Raw genomic sequence first — 21,645 nt, 5'->3', positions numbered from 1 at the left:
ATCATAAACATGGTGTTTGTGGGGGTAAGGGTCACAGCATGAACCTGGATGAGCTGTTAGTCTGATCCAAACACATTTCCTGCTGTTATCACAGCAGAAGCTGCTCCTGCTTTATGAACTACCTGCTGGGTGTGTTTTTTTCTGATGTTTTTATTTAGCTTCTAACTATACCCAAAGTTAATAAAGTTTGACTGAATGGATTTTCATTTTAGGCTATTAAAAATAATCCTACATGTTTTGTAAGGTGGTGTATGATTTTAGTATCCACAGTGCTTCAGGTGCATAGACTCCCCTGTGTAGCTGTCATTACCAGCTATGACTGACAATGCTGACACAACACCTGTGGGAATTTGTGCGACTCAGCAAGTTAACAGCTTGAGTTGATTACTTAAACCTTCAATTAGCCTACTGATTTTTGTGAGGGGTGTTTTTTGTTTAATTACTGATTCAATGATATAAGCAACATTGTCATTAATTTAGAATTATATTTGCATCCACTTGATGAATCTAAGCCCAATATTCCCTCTTTTAGTTGTGTTGTTTGCTGTACAATCAGTTTTCAGAGCTTTTTGCTGAAAACTGCTTCAGTCAAAAAGACTCTATGAGAGTGGTGGGAGTGATACAAAACAGTCAAGTTTTGAGCTGGACCTCTGACCAAGGAGCTGAAAGTCATTACAAAGTTCTGTACAGCCGAGGGGAGCTCCAGATTCAGATGATAATTATCTGTAGGTTTATTATTACAAGTAACTCCTTTTACATTCGTTGGGTTTCTATCCAAATGTGGCACAAATTTCACCCGAACTTTCAGACAATGAGCACAATAAAAAAAATGTCCATGCTTTTCTATCCACTAATGTCATGCAGATATTGGGAGTTGGTTCATCGATTCTTCAAATTCTTTGGTCACTACACCACTGTAAGAGAGGGTGCAACACAAGTGGCAACCTCCGGGGGAACGAGCTGAGGGTTGAATTTTTATAGCACTTAAACATTTTATTAAGGCTTAAATTTACGCCTAATTAGGAGTGGGCTGCTTTGAGTGATAGGCTGACCAACGATGGTCACTTCTGGCTCCAAAATAACAAAATGGCAACAGCTGAAATGCCAAACACGTCCATTATTTTTACATTCTATGGCACAACAAGATGTCGTAATTAAAAGCACACTAGACAATGGAAATAGAGTGTTTTGAACCGCTAATGTTACAGCTCTGTGCTCTTGGAAGAGTTTTGCAATGTGGTCTCAAATTTGGTGCATGGGCAGTGACTTCCGGTGTCAGACACCACTGAAAAAAGCTGTTCTTTAATGTTGATATGATAAGCGGCCGGTCGCCGTTACAGTTTAATGGTGGATGGGTTCATCAAACAACACCTGTCACCCAGGCGAGTGGTGTTCACGTCCTGTAAGATTATTAAGCCAAACCCTGGTCTTTTTTCCTAAACCCAACCATGTGAATTTGTCGTTGAAGAAAAGAAAAACATCATTTAACGTCATAAATTTCCTGTGAAAACTGAAGTGTATTTTGTAAACAGAAAATGCATCTAACAGGCAGAACTTGACATGGCTTCCCAGAACATCAACAACCAACACACAGGCCACCCTGCACGTCGTATCGGGAAGTGGCAAGTCCATGACCAAACATCGCTATGCAACAAGGTCGCACTGAGAATGTGTTGTTTGGTAACAGCCCTGTGTTCATCCATACTATAAGAATGTTAAAAGACATCGAGAGACATACGACGTACAAATGTAACTAATCTGTGGTCTGCCACATTGTACAATGCCAACATTTATTCTGGTGTCTGGATTGTGAGGAACACTACAAGACATTGGGTGGAGAGAAGAGGAATAGTTGCAGTGAAGAAATCATCTTGTTAGAGAGGCACAAGACAAACCATATGTAGTGCAAAAATGTATAAAAATATCTTTTAACTCCATAGAGACTGAATGTTTCAACTAGTGATCAAGTGATGCATTATTAGTTCGTTGTAATTATTTTTAAATCAGAAAGTCTCATCGAGATCAATGACTTATTATAAAAGAGACCTGATGTAAACAACATTACAAGACAGTTTAGTCACTCAATCAGTCATCACATACACCCATATAGACACTATTTAAAACCACAAATATTATCAAAATTGTCTGAAATGTGACTACAACTTTAAAGTCCCAGTCCAAGATTTCACCTACAAATAATGATAACTCTATCATTATTTACTATTTCTTATTATACTCATCTCTAATCAGTATCATGTTTCATACACTGGACATAACTATAAACTTTCTGTGGCTCATTTGAGCAGCTAACATCATGATGAATTGCTATAAGTTTGTCCTAAAATTTTGACTAAGTGATTTTAAACAGACTGAATCAATGCAGCCATACTGATTAACAACATAACATTTATTAGGAAAATATACATGTAATAAGACATTTATTAAAGACTCAACAACACATCTTCCAAATATCATCAGTTATGAAGAATTTCTCATAAACACCAACAGTACAAAAAAGTTGAGCATCAGCTGAAGACACTGTAGGACAGGCTCTCTCCTGTCTCTGTGGGGAGGAAACAAAATGATGCATCGTTATTAATAAAGCATGAACACAACGTGAAGATGAGTTTTGTGTTTAAATCTACAATCAGATAGTCAGTCTGTGGATGATGTTTTTTTTCAGGGAAGTAAGCCTGCTATTGTTTAAACTAAGGGCTTGTCTTTAGGTGAGCAGTGAACTGTGGTTAATGATTCAACCAGTGATAACAATTTTAACTGCCAAAGCCACAGGTAGTGCTTTTAGTTCCGCATTTAAACCACATTAAACTCAAACAATATAAAGTCACACTCAGCTAGAAGAACGTCCTTACAAAAACAAGATCTATTTCTCAGAGATCTAGAATATCGTATCAAATAAAGATCATTTACACAGTTAAGGCCCATTTAACAAGGCCTATGATTTCTTTTGTGTCCATACCCTCATACCCAGATGCTTACTTCTATGCTTTAATCCAACATCAAACACACAAATACAGCACTATAAACTTTATTTTGTTAATGTCTGGATATTCCTTTTCACTGGTATAGCAAATAATACTACTACTAGTACTACTACTACTACTACTACTAATAATAATAATAATACAAAAGCTTTTGTTGGAACAAATTCAGCTGTATTATTATAATATTAATATCAATAATATCAATTAATTTAAATAATGTTGCTTGATGCTTTAGGAGTTGTGTTGTGCTTGCTTATGGTGCTCTGCTGTGTGCAGGTGTTATGTGCAACACATGAATGGCTGATGTGCAATACTGTTATGTGTAGTATGTGTTTTTATGTTTTTGTGGTGTATGCTTTTCATTTCTTCTAGATTATTATTGTAAGACAGCAACACTTGTCCAGCTCCTGAGATTTCCCTACAGTGACAATAAAGTATATAGTATCACATCATATCGTATATTGTGTTGAAACCACGTGTTGCCAATGGAAAAAATATGTAATAAGGTTATGGGGACCACTGCTACCACTGAGGACATTGTATTATTTCAGGTAATCAGGGCTGGGCAACACATCAATATTATACTGATTTTGTGATATAAGACTAGATATCATCTTAGATTTACCAGAAATAACGAGACTGTTCTAAACATTCTATTCTGCAAACACATATAAATAACACGAGGTGTTTTTACAATCTTCTCTCAGTTTTCGGGTTAAAAAATACAAAAGAATATATATATATATTTTCTTCAGAATTATTTTCCTGTTAGTTTGAAGGGATCTTTGAAAGAACCTTCTAAGCATAAATAAGGGACATTTACAGAAAATATACCTGCACAGCTAAAGTGCAGAAAAAAACCCAAACAGATTTGAAAATAGATTTTTTTAATGTTCCTTGTTTTGTGGTTAGTAAAGGTTTCTTAGTTGGATGGGGTCACAGTATAACTACACAGGGAATTGACCTCAGTATCGTTTAAATCCTGGCTACAGCCCAGGCTATTGCTAGCCTATATGTGCACATAAGTGTTGTCAAAAATACCCATGATTCCTTACATATAATTAATGAATATTTGAAATGGTATCATTACTTATTTTCTGCAGCATCCATACATCGGTGCCTGCAGTGTTTTCTCTCTCTTATTGTTAGTGTTTAATACAGTTATTCTGCAGTGCTCTGCTACTAACCAAGAAAAGAAATGTGGTCATCGTAACATGATAGCCTTGTTATATTTATCCTCTAATAAAAAAATAAATTGTACGCCCTAAATGTCAATTTCTCCCTGTGATATTTAAAATTGTAAATAAAATTGTAAAAAAAAACATGTTCTTTATTGAAACCTCACCACTTTTCACAATCATCATTTTAAAATTAGATTTTAAAAGTGTCAAATTTAAGTGTCAAGTTTCAGGGTCTTTATTGTAATTTGCACAATTACAGTAAAGCAATGAAATTAAGGTCTCAGGCTCCAATAGTGGTCTTACAGACAGACAGCGCACGCTGTTAGCCATTTTGAACACAGGCATATTTTCAAGGTGGCAGTTACTCATAAGGGCCCATTCTCCACCCAACACATTGTTGGAGGGCCCACTCTCTATTGGCCCCTCCACCTCACGGGCCCCTGTGCAACCGCACTGCCTGCACTGTCTATATTTACACCCCTGAGGCAGACTATATAAATAGGCCTATAAAGAAAAAAAAAAACTTTCAAAGTGGAACAAAGTCTAATTAATCAAAGACATAAAATAGTGCTGCACTGAAGAAATATAATATAATATAACACCACAGAGTAATAACTAATTTGACATTCAAAATACATCCAGGTAGTGTTACGGCCTCACCTGTCGGCCTATGTAGGTGAAGTCTCTGTTGTTGTGTGCGGCATTTCTACGTCACAGCCCGCCACTGAGGGGACAGCCGTGTGCGGGGTATCCTCCCGTGGGGTCAACGTTGCCATGGCAACAGCCACCTGCTCCGCCTGCGGGGCCCGCGGAGGCCCTCCGGCGGACCTGTGCGTACGGTCCGTGTGGCTGCTAGACGGCCCTCCGTTCCTCCGGAACGAGTTCCTGATGCCGCTGGACACTCGGCTGGAGAGACGCCTCACCGCGCCGCTGATGCCGCCCAGAGCGCCCTTGTCCTTCTTCAGTAACCCGACATCATCCTCGAGCTCCGCCGGGGGCACCTCGATGTTCCCAGAGTACCAGAACACCCACCAGATGAGGCTGAGGAAGATGACGATGGCTCCCGCATAGATGAGCAGGTCATAGAAAAATATGTTCACAAACACCCCGATGAGCAGCACAACCAGTCCCACAATGTCAAAGGCTACTGCGAGCCAGAAGCAGCACACACAGCGGCCCAGACCCCGGTACGCTGGCTCCATGTCAGCATACAGTGGGGCTGTAGGACTCCGAAGAGACGCACAGGTCTCTGACAGATACAGCTTATTTCCAGGTGCCTCTGTGCGCTGGCATTGAGTTACAGAGCGGCTGTAAGGTGAGTCAGGTGAGGTGCTCTACCCCGCTCAGGTCGCTGCCTCAGATAGGAGGGGCGTGGAGCCCACTGGAGGAGGAGCTGGCAGCACCACCTGCCCGCCCCTATAGGTGCAAGGTGTTTCTGTTTTCCATTTGATTCAGCTGCAGTTTTTACAGGTATGAGTGCCACCTGGAATATCTGTCCTGCTTGTGTTGGGACTGCCGTTATTCTGAGTCACTGACTTGATTGCAGGTATTTCTGTGGAAGAAAAAAGGAAGGTTACCGTCCATTTTACTTTCAGCAGACTGATGGTTAAAAAGTCAATGCGTGGACTGTCTTCAGCTGTAATATACACTGATGCATACAATTACAGGGGCATCTGTTATTTTGAGATCACTGCAAATAAGAGAAACACACATGAAGGATGAACTAAAAGAAGTTATTTATCAGATGTTAATTTGCTTTAACAAATAAAATGTCTGAAACAAATGACACTGGCGGGGAAAGCTTAGAAAATATTAAATACACTGTGAAGGTAAAAGTACTTATTGTCAAACACAGTCCCTTTCAGAGTGGTAAAGGTCCATTGTGTGAGATTCAGGGGGATTTAGTGATGCCTTGCAGTGAGGATTGCAGATTGCAACCAATTCAAACTTCTCCTGGTTAGCAGTAGCCTACTGTGCACAGGCATTTTGCAGGACAGGTGCACAAGTGGAAAAAAAGGCATCCTTCCCTCTTTTTTTTTTGCATGCAGAAAAAATTGTGTGCATGCAAAGTGCACTCTGCTGGGAGATTCCTATCTTCTAGAGCTTGAGGTCTGAATACACAAAGGACATTTGTGCACAGTTAATGAGCAGGGAAATTTTTGTCTAGCTTACTCAGGAGGTGTTTGAAACATTTTCTGAATAACTAAAATAATAAACCAACCAATATGACCTCCAAATTACAAAGTAGGCCTGTGTTCAGCTGCAACAATCAAGCTAAGTGCAGTCTCCTCTCCTCTCCTCTCCTCTCCTCTCCTCTCCTCTCCTATCCTATCCTATCCTCTCCTCTCCTCACTTTGTTCTCCAATCTTTTCCTTTGCTCTCCTCTTCACAATTTCTTTCCCCATTCACTTACCCTCATTTTTTTAATAGTAATGTGCTAATTCTTACAATTATCTTCTAAAGAAGCTTTAAGAAACCCAGAAAACAAACGTACAGCTCCTCCTCTTCTCCTCTGTGCTCTTTACGCAGTGCAGCCCCAAACTGCATGTCATTTTTGTTTACATAAATTATCAAAGATGTAACGTGGGAGATATAAACTTTATTTTAAGTTGAGTTTTGCTTTTAAAAGACACCAGTTAGACGCAAAGTAACTTGCCGTTTGTCTCTGCTCGCACTGGGCAGTTGGTGAACCTGAATCAGCCAGAGAGTTGGAGGGAGACGGAGCAATTTTACGCTAGACTAGTTTACTTGTTGTTACAGTTTTTCTTACAGTAACAGTGGGTTATTGCCTTAATTAGACTGGCTGTATTGAGATGTTTTAATAGTGGTTTATTTAAACAACAGTGACAAACAATGCTGAGGCTGAGGGCAAGCACACTTGTTACCTGGCTGTCCATGATGGCAGGTCAGGGAGATGTGATGCTGCTCTGCAAGGCGCTGTGTTTTGTGTGGCTGCCAAAAGTGAAGTTGAAGAGGGAGGGGCAGAGGCTCGACTACAATACAGTTGTCAGGCATACACCTCACTTTTAATTGGGAACTGATGCCATGGACCAACTCTAAAGAAAAGTAATTGAAAGGAAAAAAAACATGTCTTGAGAAAAGGGCACTTACTGTATCTAGACAGAGGTCAAAAGGGCAGGTGCTTGAGCACCACCGGTCTATCTGTGCACATGCCTGCTGATTAAAATTGCCTCTGTGTTCATTGTTCAGGTCTCTTCCTCTCTAAAGCAAATTGATCAGGAGATTGAAATCAGCCCGTTCTCCATCGTCAAACTCGTCATATGTTGGCACTTTGTCAATGAGTTCAGTGCCAGACACAGACGCAAAAAGGCACCTTTCGTAGCTACACCACTGGACAGACAGACTTAGTTTGAAATGCTGCTGTTTCACCTTTCACAGGGTGAGGAAACTGCCGGTAACAATGCTATAAAAGGTGCTGGAAAGTCCCTTGAGGTGGGTGTGAAAGGAGGTGGATGGGTCCATCAAACCCTGGACTTTCACCCAGGAACCCAGTGTTCACTTCCTGTTTGAATGTTGAGCGAAAACATAAGTTTATTTTGAAGAAGACTGTATGCATCTAAGGAGCAGAAAGTGTACAATTCCTGTGAAAACAAAAGTGTATTTTGAAAAGACACATAATGTAACAGGTATAAACTGACACGCCATCCTGGAATGTCAGCAACAGACGCAGGAGGATACCTAGCGCGTAAGGCCACGTGAAAGGCCACAGATAAAGTGGTGATATTTGATAAGGTGGGATGAGAACGTGTTGTTGAAATCAGTAAAAACACTGAATTAAGCAGTTTCATGGTACAAAGTAGTCTTTCCTCTACACTTTTTGGCACATCACAGACAGCCTGTTTGTCCAGCACCTGCTACGTGTGCTCGCTTATTCTGATCCTCACGTTCAAGAGGTTTTTACCGCAAGCTGAAATATCTACAGACATCCCCTCCTCTTAACAACAACCTAGTTAGGTGATTTAAACCAGTAAAATACCACAGATAGTTGCAAAGATGGGCCATCCTGTATAATACCACAGAACAACAGTGTTCCTTATTTGAATCCGGCTGGGGACTTTTGATGCATCCTCCCCCGTCTGTCTCCCTTCACTTCCTGTCTCTATCTCTACTGTCAGTATCAAATAGAGACATACATTTTTTGAATAATATTTGCATAGAGTCACCCCTTGTTACATTATTATTATACTGACATACAACTACATATATTATTTCACAATAATACATGAACTCTCATGTAGGTTAATAAATAGAGCATTGGTTGGTTCATAGTAATTTGATTAGTTCACAATTCTTATAGCTTTCTTATGTAGCATGAACATTGTTTGCATGTTTGCATTAGTGTTTTTTAATGACAAAGCTGTCATCTCACAGGACATTTCCTCTTGTATTTGCATATGGCACACAGACAGATGGCTGTGCTGTAGGTTACACTAGGTCAGACCAGTTCATGTGCTGGTCTTTGGCCTGGAGCCACTATACAAAGCTGCAGTGTGTGTGTGTGTGTGTGTGTGTGTGTGTGTGTGTGTGTGTGTGTGTGTGGATGGGTGGGTTTAGGGGTGGAGTCTGGGAGGTCGGCAACCGGCAGCCAAGTTGATCTGAAAACAATCAGAGATGGATATGTTCAGTTGCATTTCTCTGCCTCAGTAATCCTGTTCTAAAGGATTTAAACAGCCCACAATGAGCAGAAAGGCTTATGGAGAAGATGACAAATAAATAAATAACAGACAACAACAACCAACAGGGATACAATGAGACAGATGGGCAGCAGAAAATAACTCATATAGGATGGCCTGTGTAACATATTCGTCAAAAAAGATATTAAATTTTCCCCAGTATGTAGAGGGATTCATTCATGCCGTGTCCCACAGGGGAGCCCTGCCCTGCACAGCTGTAATTAGTGTTTAAAAGATATAAAGTAATGACAGCATATGCTCCTTTTGAAAGATGTTTATTGTATGTTTTAGCTTGTTTGGCTACAAGCATTTACCTGGAGGGTTACTCCAGTGATTTAGTATATAAATCACATATAACATGCATATAACATCATACATCAGTGCACTGTCCAGATGGAGGGCAGGCAACAAGAGGCAAAGAACACTGCACAGATGCCTAGGATTTGTGCTGTTTACGGCTGAACCAATCAATCAAATTGTGGAAAAACAAGCACCACTTTAAGTCCTGAAAATAATAGGACAGATAGGGGAGAAATCACAAAAAAAACCTCACTGAGAAACAGCGGGAGATGTGGATCAAAACCTCCATCGTCAGTCTAGATGGGTGAAGTCAACTAAGTTGTTGTTCACTTGAGTTGGATGTACTTAAACTGCCCAAAACAAGACAGCAGCAATTCCAGTCACAGACCCAACACAGAACAGTTGTAGTCTCCTAGACTCCTGTACACTTTCATCACCCTACCACGTAACGTTAGGGATGGAGGATGAGGTAATTTGTAACAATGATCACGTCCACACTGGGTAAATCGGTCAAGTTGCAAGAGAAATCACTTTTCTTAATTCTGTATGTACCGCATCTAACATCATTTTCAGTTTCCTGACGATACCTGTTGGCTGCAGGTTCATTCAAACCTTTCATATAGTCACTTTCATCTATATCCAATTTATGCAGTGTAAGGATTTACCACTTCCTGCCCTCCCTCTGAATTTTGTGCATCATAATAGTCACATAATTGCAAACAAGCTATTGCACTTGCATAAAATTTGGAGACCCACAGAAGCCTGGTCCCAGACCTCTGAATCACAGGCAACACTGTCCTTTTTGAGTAATTAAAGACATACAATGCATGATTTCCCTATAACATAATGTATAGACTCATACAGAAGTAATCTCTCTCTATCATCATTTACAACCCACTCAGCTGATGTAGTTAACTGCAGAGACCCTGCCCTCTGCCTGGATTTTCTAATTTTCTTCTTATTTTCTGTGCTCAGAACATTTATGGATGTGCACCCCCACAAGGATCAGGTGAGGTCAGCGGATTATAAAAAGGTAGCAACCAGGTGCCAGACTGTAAGCAGCAGGCATCCAGGAGACACAGTGCTGAAAAAAAGAAAAAAATATAGCAAGGTGAAATACATGCATAATATACCTTTAAAGTTAGGTCTACTGTTGTGCTCATTGGTGGCTGTGTCCCTGGTTGGAGACACAATTGGCCAAGTAGAGCTTTGTGAGGAGTGTTGTTGATACTGCCTACATGTCATGCTCTTGAGTCAGAGCTGGAAGATTGGCCACAAAAACTGTGACAAGAGTGAATAAGGTGGACCTAGCTATCCATTTGTTGTGAGCTGAATTAAAGAAATGATTCTTATATCAACATAACATTTAGCTAGCCTGCTAGCCAAAGACATGTTTCATTTATCATCCAAGATATTTACATCTTCACATGCAAAGTGTTAACATCTATTAATATCTGTCATCCTAATAAAAGCATTATGAAAATTGATGTGACAGATGCTTCCATGCCGTTGGCTGGCCCTGTGATGCCCTCCCTTTTTAAATGCAAGGACTGACCCAGTGGTAACCTCTGGGGCTGAAAAATGAAGCCAATGCTGAAGTGCCAAAAACTGCAGTTCCTCTAATGGCCACTTGGGGCTGGTTCCAAGAGCAAGTCAATCCCCATAGACCTCCATGGTAAAATGCCCAACTTTACAGCAGAAATAAACATGTATACAGCCTGGTACAAAAAAATGGTTTTGGTCTCTATAGCTAATTTCAACATTCATGACAACTATACAGGGGCTGAATATTAACTCACCTGTTTAAACGTTATTAAGGCTTAAATTTATGCATATTTAAGGGTAGGGCTGCTTAAATGAAACACAGCTCCACCCTCTCATCCAAATATGGTCATTTCTGACTCATAATCTGATATGGCGACGGCCAAAACTCAAGGCTTCAAAACAGTAGTCTGTAAACCAATAGGTGACATTATGATGGATGACGTCCATTATTTTTACAGTCTATGGGATTGACCCATGCCTACACTGTTGTCATATGTGCTCATATGACCTCTTACCTGGCTCTTGAATCTGTTCAGGTTCCGGCACCCCCCTCACATGACTATTACCCAGTTGGGACATCTTGCTGTAATGGGTCCATGTCAGGTTCACCACTGAAAGCTGATGAATCTACAGCTAATAGACTTTGGTATGTATTTCAACACTTAAATGATGAATAATATAAGTTCCTACTTATCTACTAACTAACTAACCACTAAATAGTCAACTACTACTGTTCTTTAAGGCTTTATTAAATCAAATAATAAAAACTAGAATTACCACCTCGCAATCAGTACAGTTTGTTGATGGGTACCCAAGATTCGTGTCACCATTTTCAGTATCTGACCACATGTCTCCCATTCTGTTCCTGATATATGTGTTTTGCAGAACATTATGATGTCACAGTGAAGTTGACTTTTGGCATTTGGATGTAATTCATGTGAAATTTTCTTATAACTAGTGTATGAATTCTTGAGTTATGGCCAAAAGCATGTTTTGTGAGGTCACAGTCACCTTTGACCTTCAACCACCAAATTCCAATCAGTTCATATTTGAATTCTAAGTGGATGTTTGAGCCAAATTTGGGGAAATTCCCTGAAGGCCTTCTTGAGATACTGCATCCACAAAAAGGTCCCAAGGTTACAAGGTCATTGTGATCTTGAACTTTGACCACAAAAATCTAATCAGTTTGTCCTGGAGTCCAAGTGGACAGTTGTGCCAAATTTGAAAAAATAAAATAAAATAAAATAAATAAATAAATAAATTCCCTCAAGACATTCTTTAGATATTGTGTTCATGGGAATGGGATGGACAGACAACCCCAAAACATAATGAGCCTGGCTAAGGCTAGCGTTGTCGCAGTAGCATAATAAGTAGTTTGAAGTGGTAGGAAAATTGTTTATTTAATATTTGGTTGAACAGAGCAAGACGCAGGAAGTGGAGGGCCGTATTACAAAACAATGATATTGCATAGTAGTACAACAATGTAAAACAGAAGTCTTGCCACATCTGTCTCCTCATGAATCACAAGAAAAATGGTTAACCTGTTAAGAAGCAATCATTTATCATGTAAAGACAGAAAGATCTTACTCTCTAACAGCCACAAGAAGCTACATGTTTTTAGCCAACTAGCTTGTGATACCAGCCTGCTATTATATCTTCCAGGTCGACTGCAAATAAAGCTGTAGCTACAACTGAGATCATGTCCTTGGTTTTTCTGGAAATGAGGGGGTTTAAACAGCCTGGTGGCAGTTTATGTTATACATTAACATATACTTTAAAGGCTTACTCCACATTTTCTTTTGTCTAATATATTCCATTTTGACTATTTTTAGGCCAATAGATAAATCAATTCATCAATTATCCAGAGTTTTATTCTTAGCACTTCACAGAGTTGATGTTAATAAAAAAAAAACATTTTTTCCAGATAAAGGTAAGGATTAAGTGTTTGTTATTGGGATGAGCTTATTCTAATAAACCATTTCTCTAAAAAAACACACTGTCACAAATCTGAATAGGACTGTATGTCTTTGCACATTAAAAGTTGACATTTAGGAGACACAAGGATTTTACAGAACATAGACCTTCATGATAAAGTGTTCAGACAATAAAATACAACTGTCAGCAAAAAAAAACAAAAACAAAAAACAACTACTACTTTTCTTTGGTGCCCGGTCAGAGTTTTAGACTTGGGGGACCGGATGACCTCAGTATTTCTAAAGTCCTGGCTACGGCCCTGAATGAAAGTGAATGAAGAATGAAGTGAGACATAATGGTAATTCAAATTAAGAATGTTCAAAATGGAGGCAGCAGCAGAGGCTGAGATATCCTGACTGTTAGTCCCCTGGTACAGTATGGGTCAAGTTCCAAAAATACTGGATCCCACACTCCCACAATGCAAGTCAACTCTCTCCAAAAGTGTGACCACACACTGCTTTCAAAGCAGATGGTTCATTAGTTTCCCATCAGTTTGTGCTCCACTTGGAGGCCCCTGCCATGGTTGATCTTGATGAGCATATTTTGCTCATCAAGGCTCTGTTTGAGCACAGGGATCCAGACCAGGCCAGTGACCAGGAACATCAGACCCACAGAGAGAAACAGTGGCCCCAGCAGATAGGGGAAGTTGCCCATATGCGTGAAGTAGAGCAGGGACAGTGCTGTGCCCGATCCAAACAGCAGTGTGCCAACACCAATGGCCATAATAGGCTTAAAGTAGAGGAGCCAGCTGGATGGAGCCAGACTGCCCTGACAGCCTGGTGACTCAATGTCCTGGAGAGGGTTGAGCGGTGTGGTGGCGTCAGTGTCCTCCCCATCCTGAGAAGAAGGATCCATGGTTGATAAGGTGACTGCTGTGTTGAGCATGGCCACACTGGAGGGCACTGCTGGAATTAGATACACCACATCACAGATCACAAAGTCTGATGTGTACAGACAATTCTGGCATTATTCTACATTTTCCTTACTGTCCACAAATCCCATGAAGAGCAACCCTACCCCGTTTGTGACTCTCAATCCAAAGCCTACTGGTTCCTACTGAAAATGTAAATCTTTACACTTTATATTGTTTCATTTTTAGCCATGCTAAAATTTGGACAGGAGGTTCACCACTTTGGTTCACGCTGAAATAACATTTGGATAAATGTCTTTTTAATGTGGGAAACACATTCATGTTGTTTTCAGTGTGAATTTTAATAACTTTGGTGATCCTGATTTTCCATCTACCGCCATTATCAGGGCAAGACTCTAATCTGTCCAGTGGTTTACAACCAAATAGTGTGGTGGAGGAATGACTACTAAAACTCAGAAATGAGTCAACAATTTAGCACTCCTGGTTCCCTTGTCTTGAAGTCACTGGATTTTTTGACCAGGTTTTTGTTTAGATGCCTGAAATAAGGTCTGTGGTGAACACAAGCTTAAGAGACTTTAAAGTTTTGTTCTTCCACACAAAAAATACATACGACATTAAAACTTCTGGTGATTGCATTTATGCTTCAAAACTCATAAAAGGGGTGTTCATTTGTGAAGATAATCTTGCTGAAACGTGTAAGTATTATAAACATTTGTTACCCACAGAGCTTATTTTCTAATAAAATCCAAATTCCAATGGATGAATCCCACTGGCTTTTTGTTGAGGGAACAAGGGCGAAGAGAACTTATGCATTGGCCAACATAAAAAAACATCATCCCTGGGCACTCTGTACCCACAAAACTAATGACGTGCCCATCAGCCTCAGCTGTACGTTGTGTCTACTAGTGTTAGCAAATGTTGGCATATCAGCACATGAAACTAAGATGACAATCAAACTTGATAAACAACAAAACTTGTAAACATCAGCATGTTGACATTGTCAGTGTGAGCATGTTAGCATGCTAATGTTAGCATTTGGCTCACAAGTCTCGCAGAGCTGCTAGCATGTCTGGAGACTTGTTAAAAAGGCCCAGAAATTTCCTAAAACAGCTGGTAATTGCAGTTTTTAGCAAATGTTACAAAAACAGGAGGATATAGTGCATTTGTTGGGAACTATTTTTAGTGGTGGATTAATCCACATTTGGTGCTCTAATTAGTATTTGTGGAGGCAGGACGATGTACGTAGGACTGAGTTAAAATACAGTGCAGAGTGTGCATTCATTGTAATGAAAGAACATGTTACCCAGGACAGCAGAGTGGCTCACTGATGTGTTCTTTGCTGGACTGTGGGAAAGCCGGGCCAGTCATAGAACCTTGGAGGTTTGCCATTGACTGAGTGGGTGATGATGTCACACCCTTGGTCAGTCAAGTGTCAGCGTTTCCCCATTGGCCCTACTTTTTTTTTTTGCTTATCCCCTGCAGTTTATGCAGATGATTACCCTTACAGTGGCAGATTTATCAGACTTGGAAACATTTATCAGTCACTACTGCTATCAACAAGACAACATAGACTCTAACACTGGCAGCTGCACATCCACCAAATCTTTGGAAAGAAAACAAATCATATTCATCCACAGACCTACAGACAAAGGAAGCCTTTTACACTGAGATCGCACTATAGGGCCACTACGAAGTCAATTCTTTATGCTGCCTTTGCATTTTTATTTTGTCTTCACATCGGGTGTGAATGAAACAATATGCACAAGTGAATTACATGTTAAGTTAATGTAAAAACACAATTAAACATAAATTCCTGCCAGGTGGCATGATGGATGCGAAATACATGAATTAAGCATCACAAATTAAGCGAATAGCATGATTTCGTGTCATACGCTAAGAGAGTTGAAAAATCTGAACTTTAGTGAACATTTGCATCGTGATAGCCAATCAGCACTGAGATCCTCCAGGGATGTATGATGCCAAGGATGTAACAGCGAAAGTCCATTCATTGATTCATTGATTTCACGCATGTATGAAGCAAATCAACACAAAATATTTCAGCGTTCAGACTCGAAAATTCGCACCGTATCTTATGTGAACACAACATTACACAGAACCAAGAGAATGCTGTTCCCGTGTGATTTCAGATAGCGTGCCAGCATCATGGAAGCAAAGGAGGTGTGACGGGTGTGATGTGTAACACAGCAGCATCAGCCTCCAGTGTGACTTATAACATGGTGGCAGCATTTTTTAAATAATAACAATGGCATAACATGGCAATAACAATCATTCACTGTCCCTGTTACGTGGCAGCTGATCTCGTCCTCTGTTCAGAGGAAAAGAAGCACCTGGACCTGGACTGTCTGCTGTTCTTCTTTGAGTTAGCTGCTAACTGCTTCCAGCTGCTTTTTAAATCTCTCACAGTGGGAGAATCTCCCACAGTACCGCACGCATAACACATTGTCAAAACATCACACCTGTCCTGTGCATGGTCCCATCCTGTTCCCTTTATACAGACACAATTCTGCACCGTTGCTACCTCCGCTGCCCCCCCCCCATTCCATGATTGTACTTTTTATACAGGACGGCGAGGCAGCATAATGGCGCGATATTCCTGCCTTGAACAGTAAGTGTAAAAGGTGCCAGAATGGAGGTTAGTGTCCTGTCCAGCATTAACTAGAAACTTGATTTGTTTGTATCTATTCACAAAAAAAGGAAGGAGTCAAGTTTGGAATTTGGCCACAATTACATTACAACTATTTAAAAAGTAAAATTCAGTACAGTTATCAGTCACAACTCTTATTGAGAAAATTAAAAACATCACAAGAAAAAACAAATCATGTAAGAAAACATCTTAAACCTGCAAACTTGAAGCATGTGGCATTTCTCAAACTATGCCTGACAATTCTCAGACAAACCTCAGCTACTGTAAACAACAGAGCCTTCCATCGAGTACACCGTATCAGTACACCACCAACCAAAGGACCCAGAGCAATTACGTTTAAACATTTTCAACAGAAAAAACAAATACAAAGGAAAGGGAGAGAAATGTTTGGTCCATTAAGCTGCTTAAGTTTCAGGGTCCAGATATTTTTCATGCTTGCCCACTATCACTCTGTCATGACCCACTGGTACACTTGAATTGAACAGAGCCATTGTTATTGTTATTAGTAATACTTTTCCTACTATGGTAAGTCAAAATGTCTGCTGGGGAAAAACAAGGTGAATTAAATGGCACAGAAGAATAACATATGTCAGACACACACAAAACCTAGTAATAAGATACATCATTGGTTTTGGTCTTTCCATTAGATTTGTTGACAGTAAGAAAAACAAAGTATAATGACACACATTATGATTAAGAGCACTAAAACATACACTGTATTTTCAACAATCTGTATAAATAAAGATCTCTATTGTAGTTTAATGAAAAAACTTTTCCGGAAAACTGTCTGCATAACCTGATTAATGAAATAGAGAATGTGCAAAAAACTTGAACTCTATCATAGAAACGATCACAGCAACTGCAATATCATCTCAGTCTGACAGAGAAAACAGATTTTGGTATGGATCTAGTGTGGATTAATGTGAGCGCTCAGAATTATTAAATGATAAAAGACTGAATCTCCATCTTACCTAAAGCCTATCTGTGCGTCTCCCTGTTGGACTGGTGCTGACACGGACTGAGTGACTGCTGCTGGAAAACTGCTCCCATCAAAGCCACACCCATGCCCACCCCTACCCCACGGCCCCCATCCATCATCCAGATGGAGAAATGAAATAAAATAAATAAATAATGAATAAATACATTCAAAAATGAATTAATGCATTTATAAATATAATGAAAACTTTAAAAAAAATGTATAAATAAATATATATATATATAAATAAATAAAGGAAAAGCTAAATAGGAAAGTAAATAAATATGTGAATTAATACAAAGGTAATATATACAGAAGCAAATAAAACAGAAATATTAATCTATGTCACATTTCATCAGTTAATTGTTGCCTACATGTATTTTTCAATACTATTTTTGGTACATTTAATGGCATTTTAATTTATTCATTACGTCACTCATCTATTCATTTATTTTTAATTTTGGCAGCCTCCATCCTCCATAAATTCTGTAGGAAAACTTTTTTTTTAATAGCATGCCTCTTGTGAATGAAGATTCCAAAAACAGCACACACTCCTTAATAAATTTAAATCATGTGAGACTGCACTTAACAACAGCAAAACCCTAACAAAACATGTGTTTACAAACTCTCAAACAACTCCTGCAGTATCATGCAAGCCTAATTTATTCAGTCGTAGTTATGCTTCTGTCAAACACGATCCCCTCTGACTTCAATTCATCAAGAATTTTCTCTGTTTCTGGATTCTTTGTTCACTGTGGAGGCATCAAGGAAAAGGATCTTCCTCCTGGACTCAGCGTTACCAGGGGAGAGGATACTAATGGTCATTTGGGGGTGAATTATTCTTTGAGTAAAAGTACCAATACAACAACCTTAAAATACTCGAAAATTACAAGTACCACTTGTACTCCAAGTATCAAAGTTAAAAGTAAACTGCACAAAAATGACTATACTGTATATAACAGATTGTTAATACAAATTTATCGGTCAGTAGCTTAGTATTTTAAGGATGTAGCTGGTAGGTGGACCTAGTTTATGTACAATTAGACAGCCACCAAGGTCATCAGGTAGGCCTAAATCTGAGGGGTAGTGAGATAATTAATGTTCTGGAAAGTTCTGCTCCACAAATCTTTAGTTAGATTACAGACTTTTCTCTTTGTTTTTTTTTTTCATGAAATTTGACCTTGTTGAGCCCGAACAGCTTTTTCAAAAACACAAATGAGGAATTTTGAGGGGAACTGTCTCTTTGGTGGAACTGCAAACATCTCATAGATCAGTAATTTTTAAAATTTTTGTGCTCATGGCCCCACAACAGCCTCCATAATGTGTGTTATCACACTTATCAGGATATAAGACAATAAAAATAAGAAAAAATAAGACAGGTAGCTTTTGTTTTACTGCCTACTGAGAGGTTTTTTTTCTCTTTTCTTTCGGTGGTAGATTGGCTTTGCTCGTGCTTTGTTTTAATTTGCTCCATACAGTAAAGCAATCCTTTATCCCACTCGCAGGTTTCTCCTTTTAAATGCTATCATCCCTCACACTGGCTGCCAATCAGGGCTTTTGATGTATCATACACTTAAAATTCCCATGCACAAACGGCGACAAATAGGCACCTAAAGAGGGTGCACAACATGCTGATACAAATAAATATTCACTCTTAAGTTTGTATAGACCTAGTTCAATATTGCCATAATAGTGTGTGGTTATTACAAAATCCCACGGCACACCTGGATTGTCCTTTGAGAACCATCGTCACAGACACCTGAAAAGTGACAGGTGGACACTAGAAACTGTTTTTGTTAGGGGTCAAAAGTCAAAAAGCTGAGGAATCTTGGGTTCAATCTAATATGTGTTGCATTTTATGAATGTATCATTAATATTATTATTATTATTATTACTGTTGTTGTTGTGATGATTATTATTGTTATTATGATTATTATTTTAGTGTAAAATATTAACATGCAAAGTACAAAATTTCCACCTGAAATATAGTGAAGTATAACATATATGGAGGAAATTCTCAGGTAAAATATAAGTAAAATATACATTACTTTTTGATGAAAACTGCAATATCAAGAAGACAGATGTGGTGTGAAGTTGTAATAAAGTTCGAAATTAAATAAAGCCATACCATTTAGAGCCTATGAAAAACAAATTCTTTCAAAGGGACAGCATAACAGATCAGTATAATTGATTCTAAAACTTGCCTGACAGAAAACACACAAAAGAACCAAAACAGAGTTAGAATTTTGAGAACAAAAAGTATTTAACCGAAACTTTATTCCTCAAAATGGGGGCGTATAGTGTTGGTGAAGCAGCTTTAACTTTAACCACTTTATCATTTTAAGAAAATCTAATTAAAATCTTTGCTCAGTATGAAATACAAGAACATTGTGATTCCTATGAAGCTCCTTTAAATTCAGATATATTTCAGCCATATTCACCTTCACTCCACTTGAAGTCAGTTTGTTTTACGATTCCAGCTCGCTCTTCAGCGGCTAAAATCACTTTTTCACTTTATCTTAACCTGACATGTGTCATTAACGCACAGTGAAATTGTATTCACAATTCACATTCAGCTGTAAATCAGGCAGAGTTTCAAAACGTCAGTAATGAGGACTACTTTTGGAATATGGGTGTCTTAAGGCATTGTAAAATTTAAGTCAGGAAGGGCATCTATGATTACAGTGAATGGACAACCCTATATACTGACTGAAGCAGTGAGCAGTGCAGAGACACCACCTGCTGGTATTTACTCTCTGTCCGTAGAATCAACAGGCCTACAGTATGTGACAGAGATTTAAAGTTCAAAACTGTCATTAAACAGATTCATCTTTTGGTAGCAGCCCTCTGAGGTTTTGAATCTGTCAATAAACACATAAATCAAACGTCCACTCATCTTGAATGTTGTTCAGTTAGTGAGAGCTTATGCTCCAAGTGTAGCCACACAAATACAGGGTTTTTAAGGTCAATACTGAACGTAATATAACCCCCTTTTTTGCATTTAAATAAACATACCTGTAAAGAATCCTTACATGTTATTATTGAAGAACTGAGGCCAATATATGTTGTAAATGAGACATTGTACAGTGTAAAAATAGACTTAATGGTAACACTGTTTCCAAGAGATCCAAAACATATCTTTGGTACTTCTGAACTGACATTTGTTACCCATCAGCCTATATTGGCTCAGAATATGAACCAAGCCAATTTACTGCACCAGTCTGGTGCTTGTTCTAAGGTTGTGAAAATGCTGTTGGAATGCAGGAATGTTGAAGTGCAAATGCATTAAATTTCATTGCTGAAAAACCTGGAAACTGAACTGCACTTCCTTAAGAGGCTATGAGCGGGAATACAGTGAGAAAAGCTGGAAGCTAAACTGTACTACTGGCACACAGCTGAAATTAACTAAAAGGCTGAAAAAGAAACGTTTTGTACTTTGAAAAACCATATAACACAAACGTTAATATAAGCATAGATGTCTTTTAAAGAGCATAATGTTCTGGCATTTGAATGGTTTCTGTGGCTGAAAGAATGCAGAGGTAGTAGTTCATCAAAAAAAATGTACATGGAAAGGTATAATTTGCGACGTGTTAAATTATCAACCATCAAGTCTGTAAAATAAAGTAGGGAGAACAGTTAAATGTCAAGTGGAGTATGAAGATTTGAAGATACTTTTCAATTTACTAAAACAGTTGAAGTTAAATTTGATATTATTACCATTAAAAGTCAGGCTTGTCCGGGCACCCCTCTGAGTCAAAGTTTCTATCTGGGGGCCTTAGGTTTGAAATTCCGGTCTTGACCAGGACTCCCAGTAAACCGTTACCATCTAGGGTCTTTTATTTTGAAAATCCTGAGTTTGAGTGGGTGATGTCATCCACTCTAAGCAGCGCAATACACACCAATTGTTAACTCAGAAGTGTCAGAAAACAGCATATGTACACTGCGGTAATCCAAAATTTGTAATAGTTCATAGTCTTGTAACCAGCGTAGAGTTTAAGTATGTGGAAGTGGTTTAAGTTCAAAGTGAAGCATGTTTGAAGATCTGAACATGCCATCCATTCACTACCATTATAAAAAAATTGCTGAAAAAAGCAGAATATTTTAAAAAGTATGAAAGGGATACAACATTTGAATGTAAGCACACGTCCTTAACGAGCTCAACACTTCCGATATTTGAATGGTTTCTGCAGCTGAGAATTCAAAAGTAGTTGATGTGCAACAAAGGCATGGAAAAATGATCAAACAGATAACAGTGACTGCTAAATCAGCATTCACACAAATAGTTCAACGTGTCCAGACTGTGTTTAAACTGCATGTAAAAGCAATCATTCAGTGTTTGTGAACTCTTTCTTGAACACCACAAAAGTTGAGCAAGTACATAAAAACTAAAATATGAAACCAGCCACTGGACTGTGCTCTGAAAATGAACACACTCTC

At 39.0% G+C, this 21,645-nt stretch overlaps 1 protein-coding gene across 1 annotated transcript; it reads right to left on the bottom strand.

Moving 5' to 3' along the window:
• Nucleotides 1–2,386: 2,386 nt before the first annotated feature.
• LOC117268143 (uncharacterized) lies at nt 2,387–5,515 on the bottom strand. The gene is made up of 2 exons (XM_033644343.2): nt 4,844–5,515; nt 2,387–2,563 (listed from the first exon to the last, which is right to left on the bottom strand). Exon 1 carries the CDS (start codon nt 5,383–5,385, stop codon nt 4,852–4,854), a length of 534 nt encoding a protein of 177 aa, XP_033500234.1. The 5' UTR covers nt 5,386–5,515; the 3' UTR covers nt 2,387–2,563; nt 4,844–4,851.
• Nucleotides 5,516–21,645: the final 16,130 nt, after the last annotated feature.

Source organism: Epinephelus lanceolatus, chromosome 18 (assembly GCF_041903045.1).
Source record: "Epinephelus lanceolatus isolate andai-2023 chromosome 18, ASM4190304v1, whole genome shotgun sequence".
NCBI lineage: Eukaryota > Metazoa > Chordata > Actinopteri > Perciformes > Serranidae > Epinephelus > Epinephelus lanceolatus.
The sequence above is the reverse complement of the archived record's forward strand: the minus strand, read 5'-3'. Positions and strand labels throughout refer to the sequence as shown.

Coding starts and splice junctions, on each gene's coding strand:
- LOC117268143 (XM_033644343.2), bottom strand. CDS start 5,385: ATGGAGCCAGCGTACCGGGGTCTGGGCCGCTGTGTGTGCTGCTTCTGG.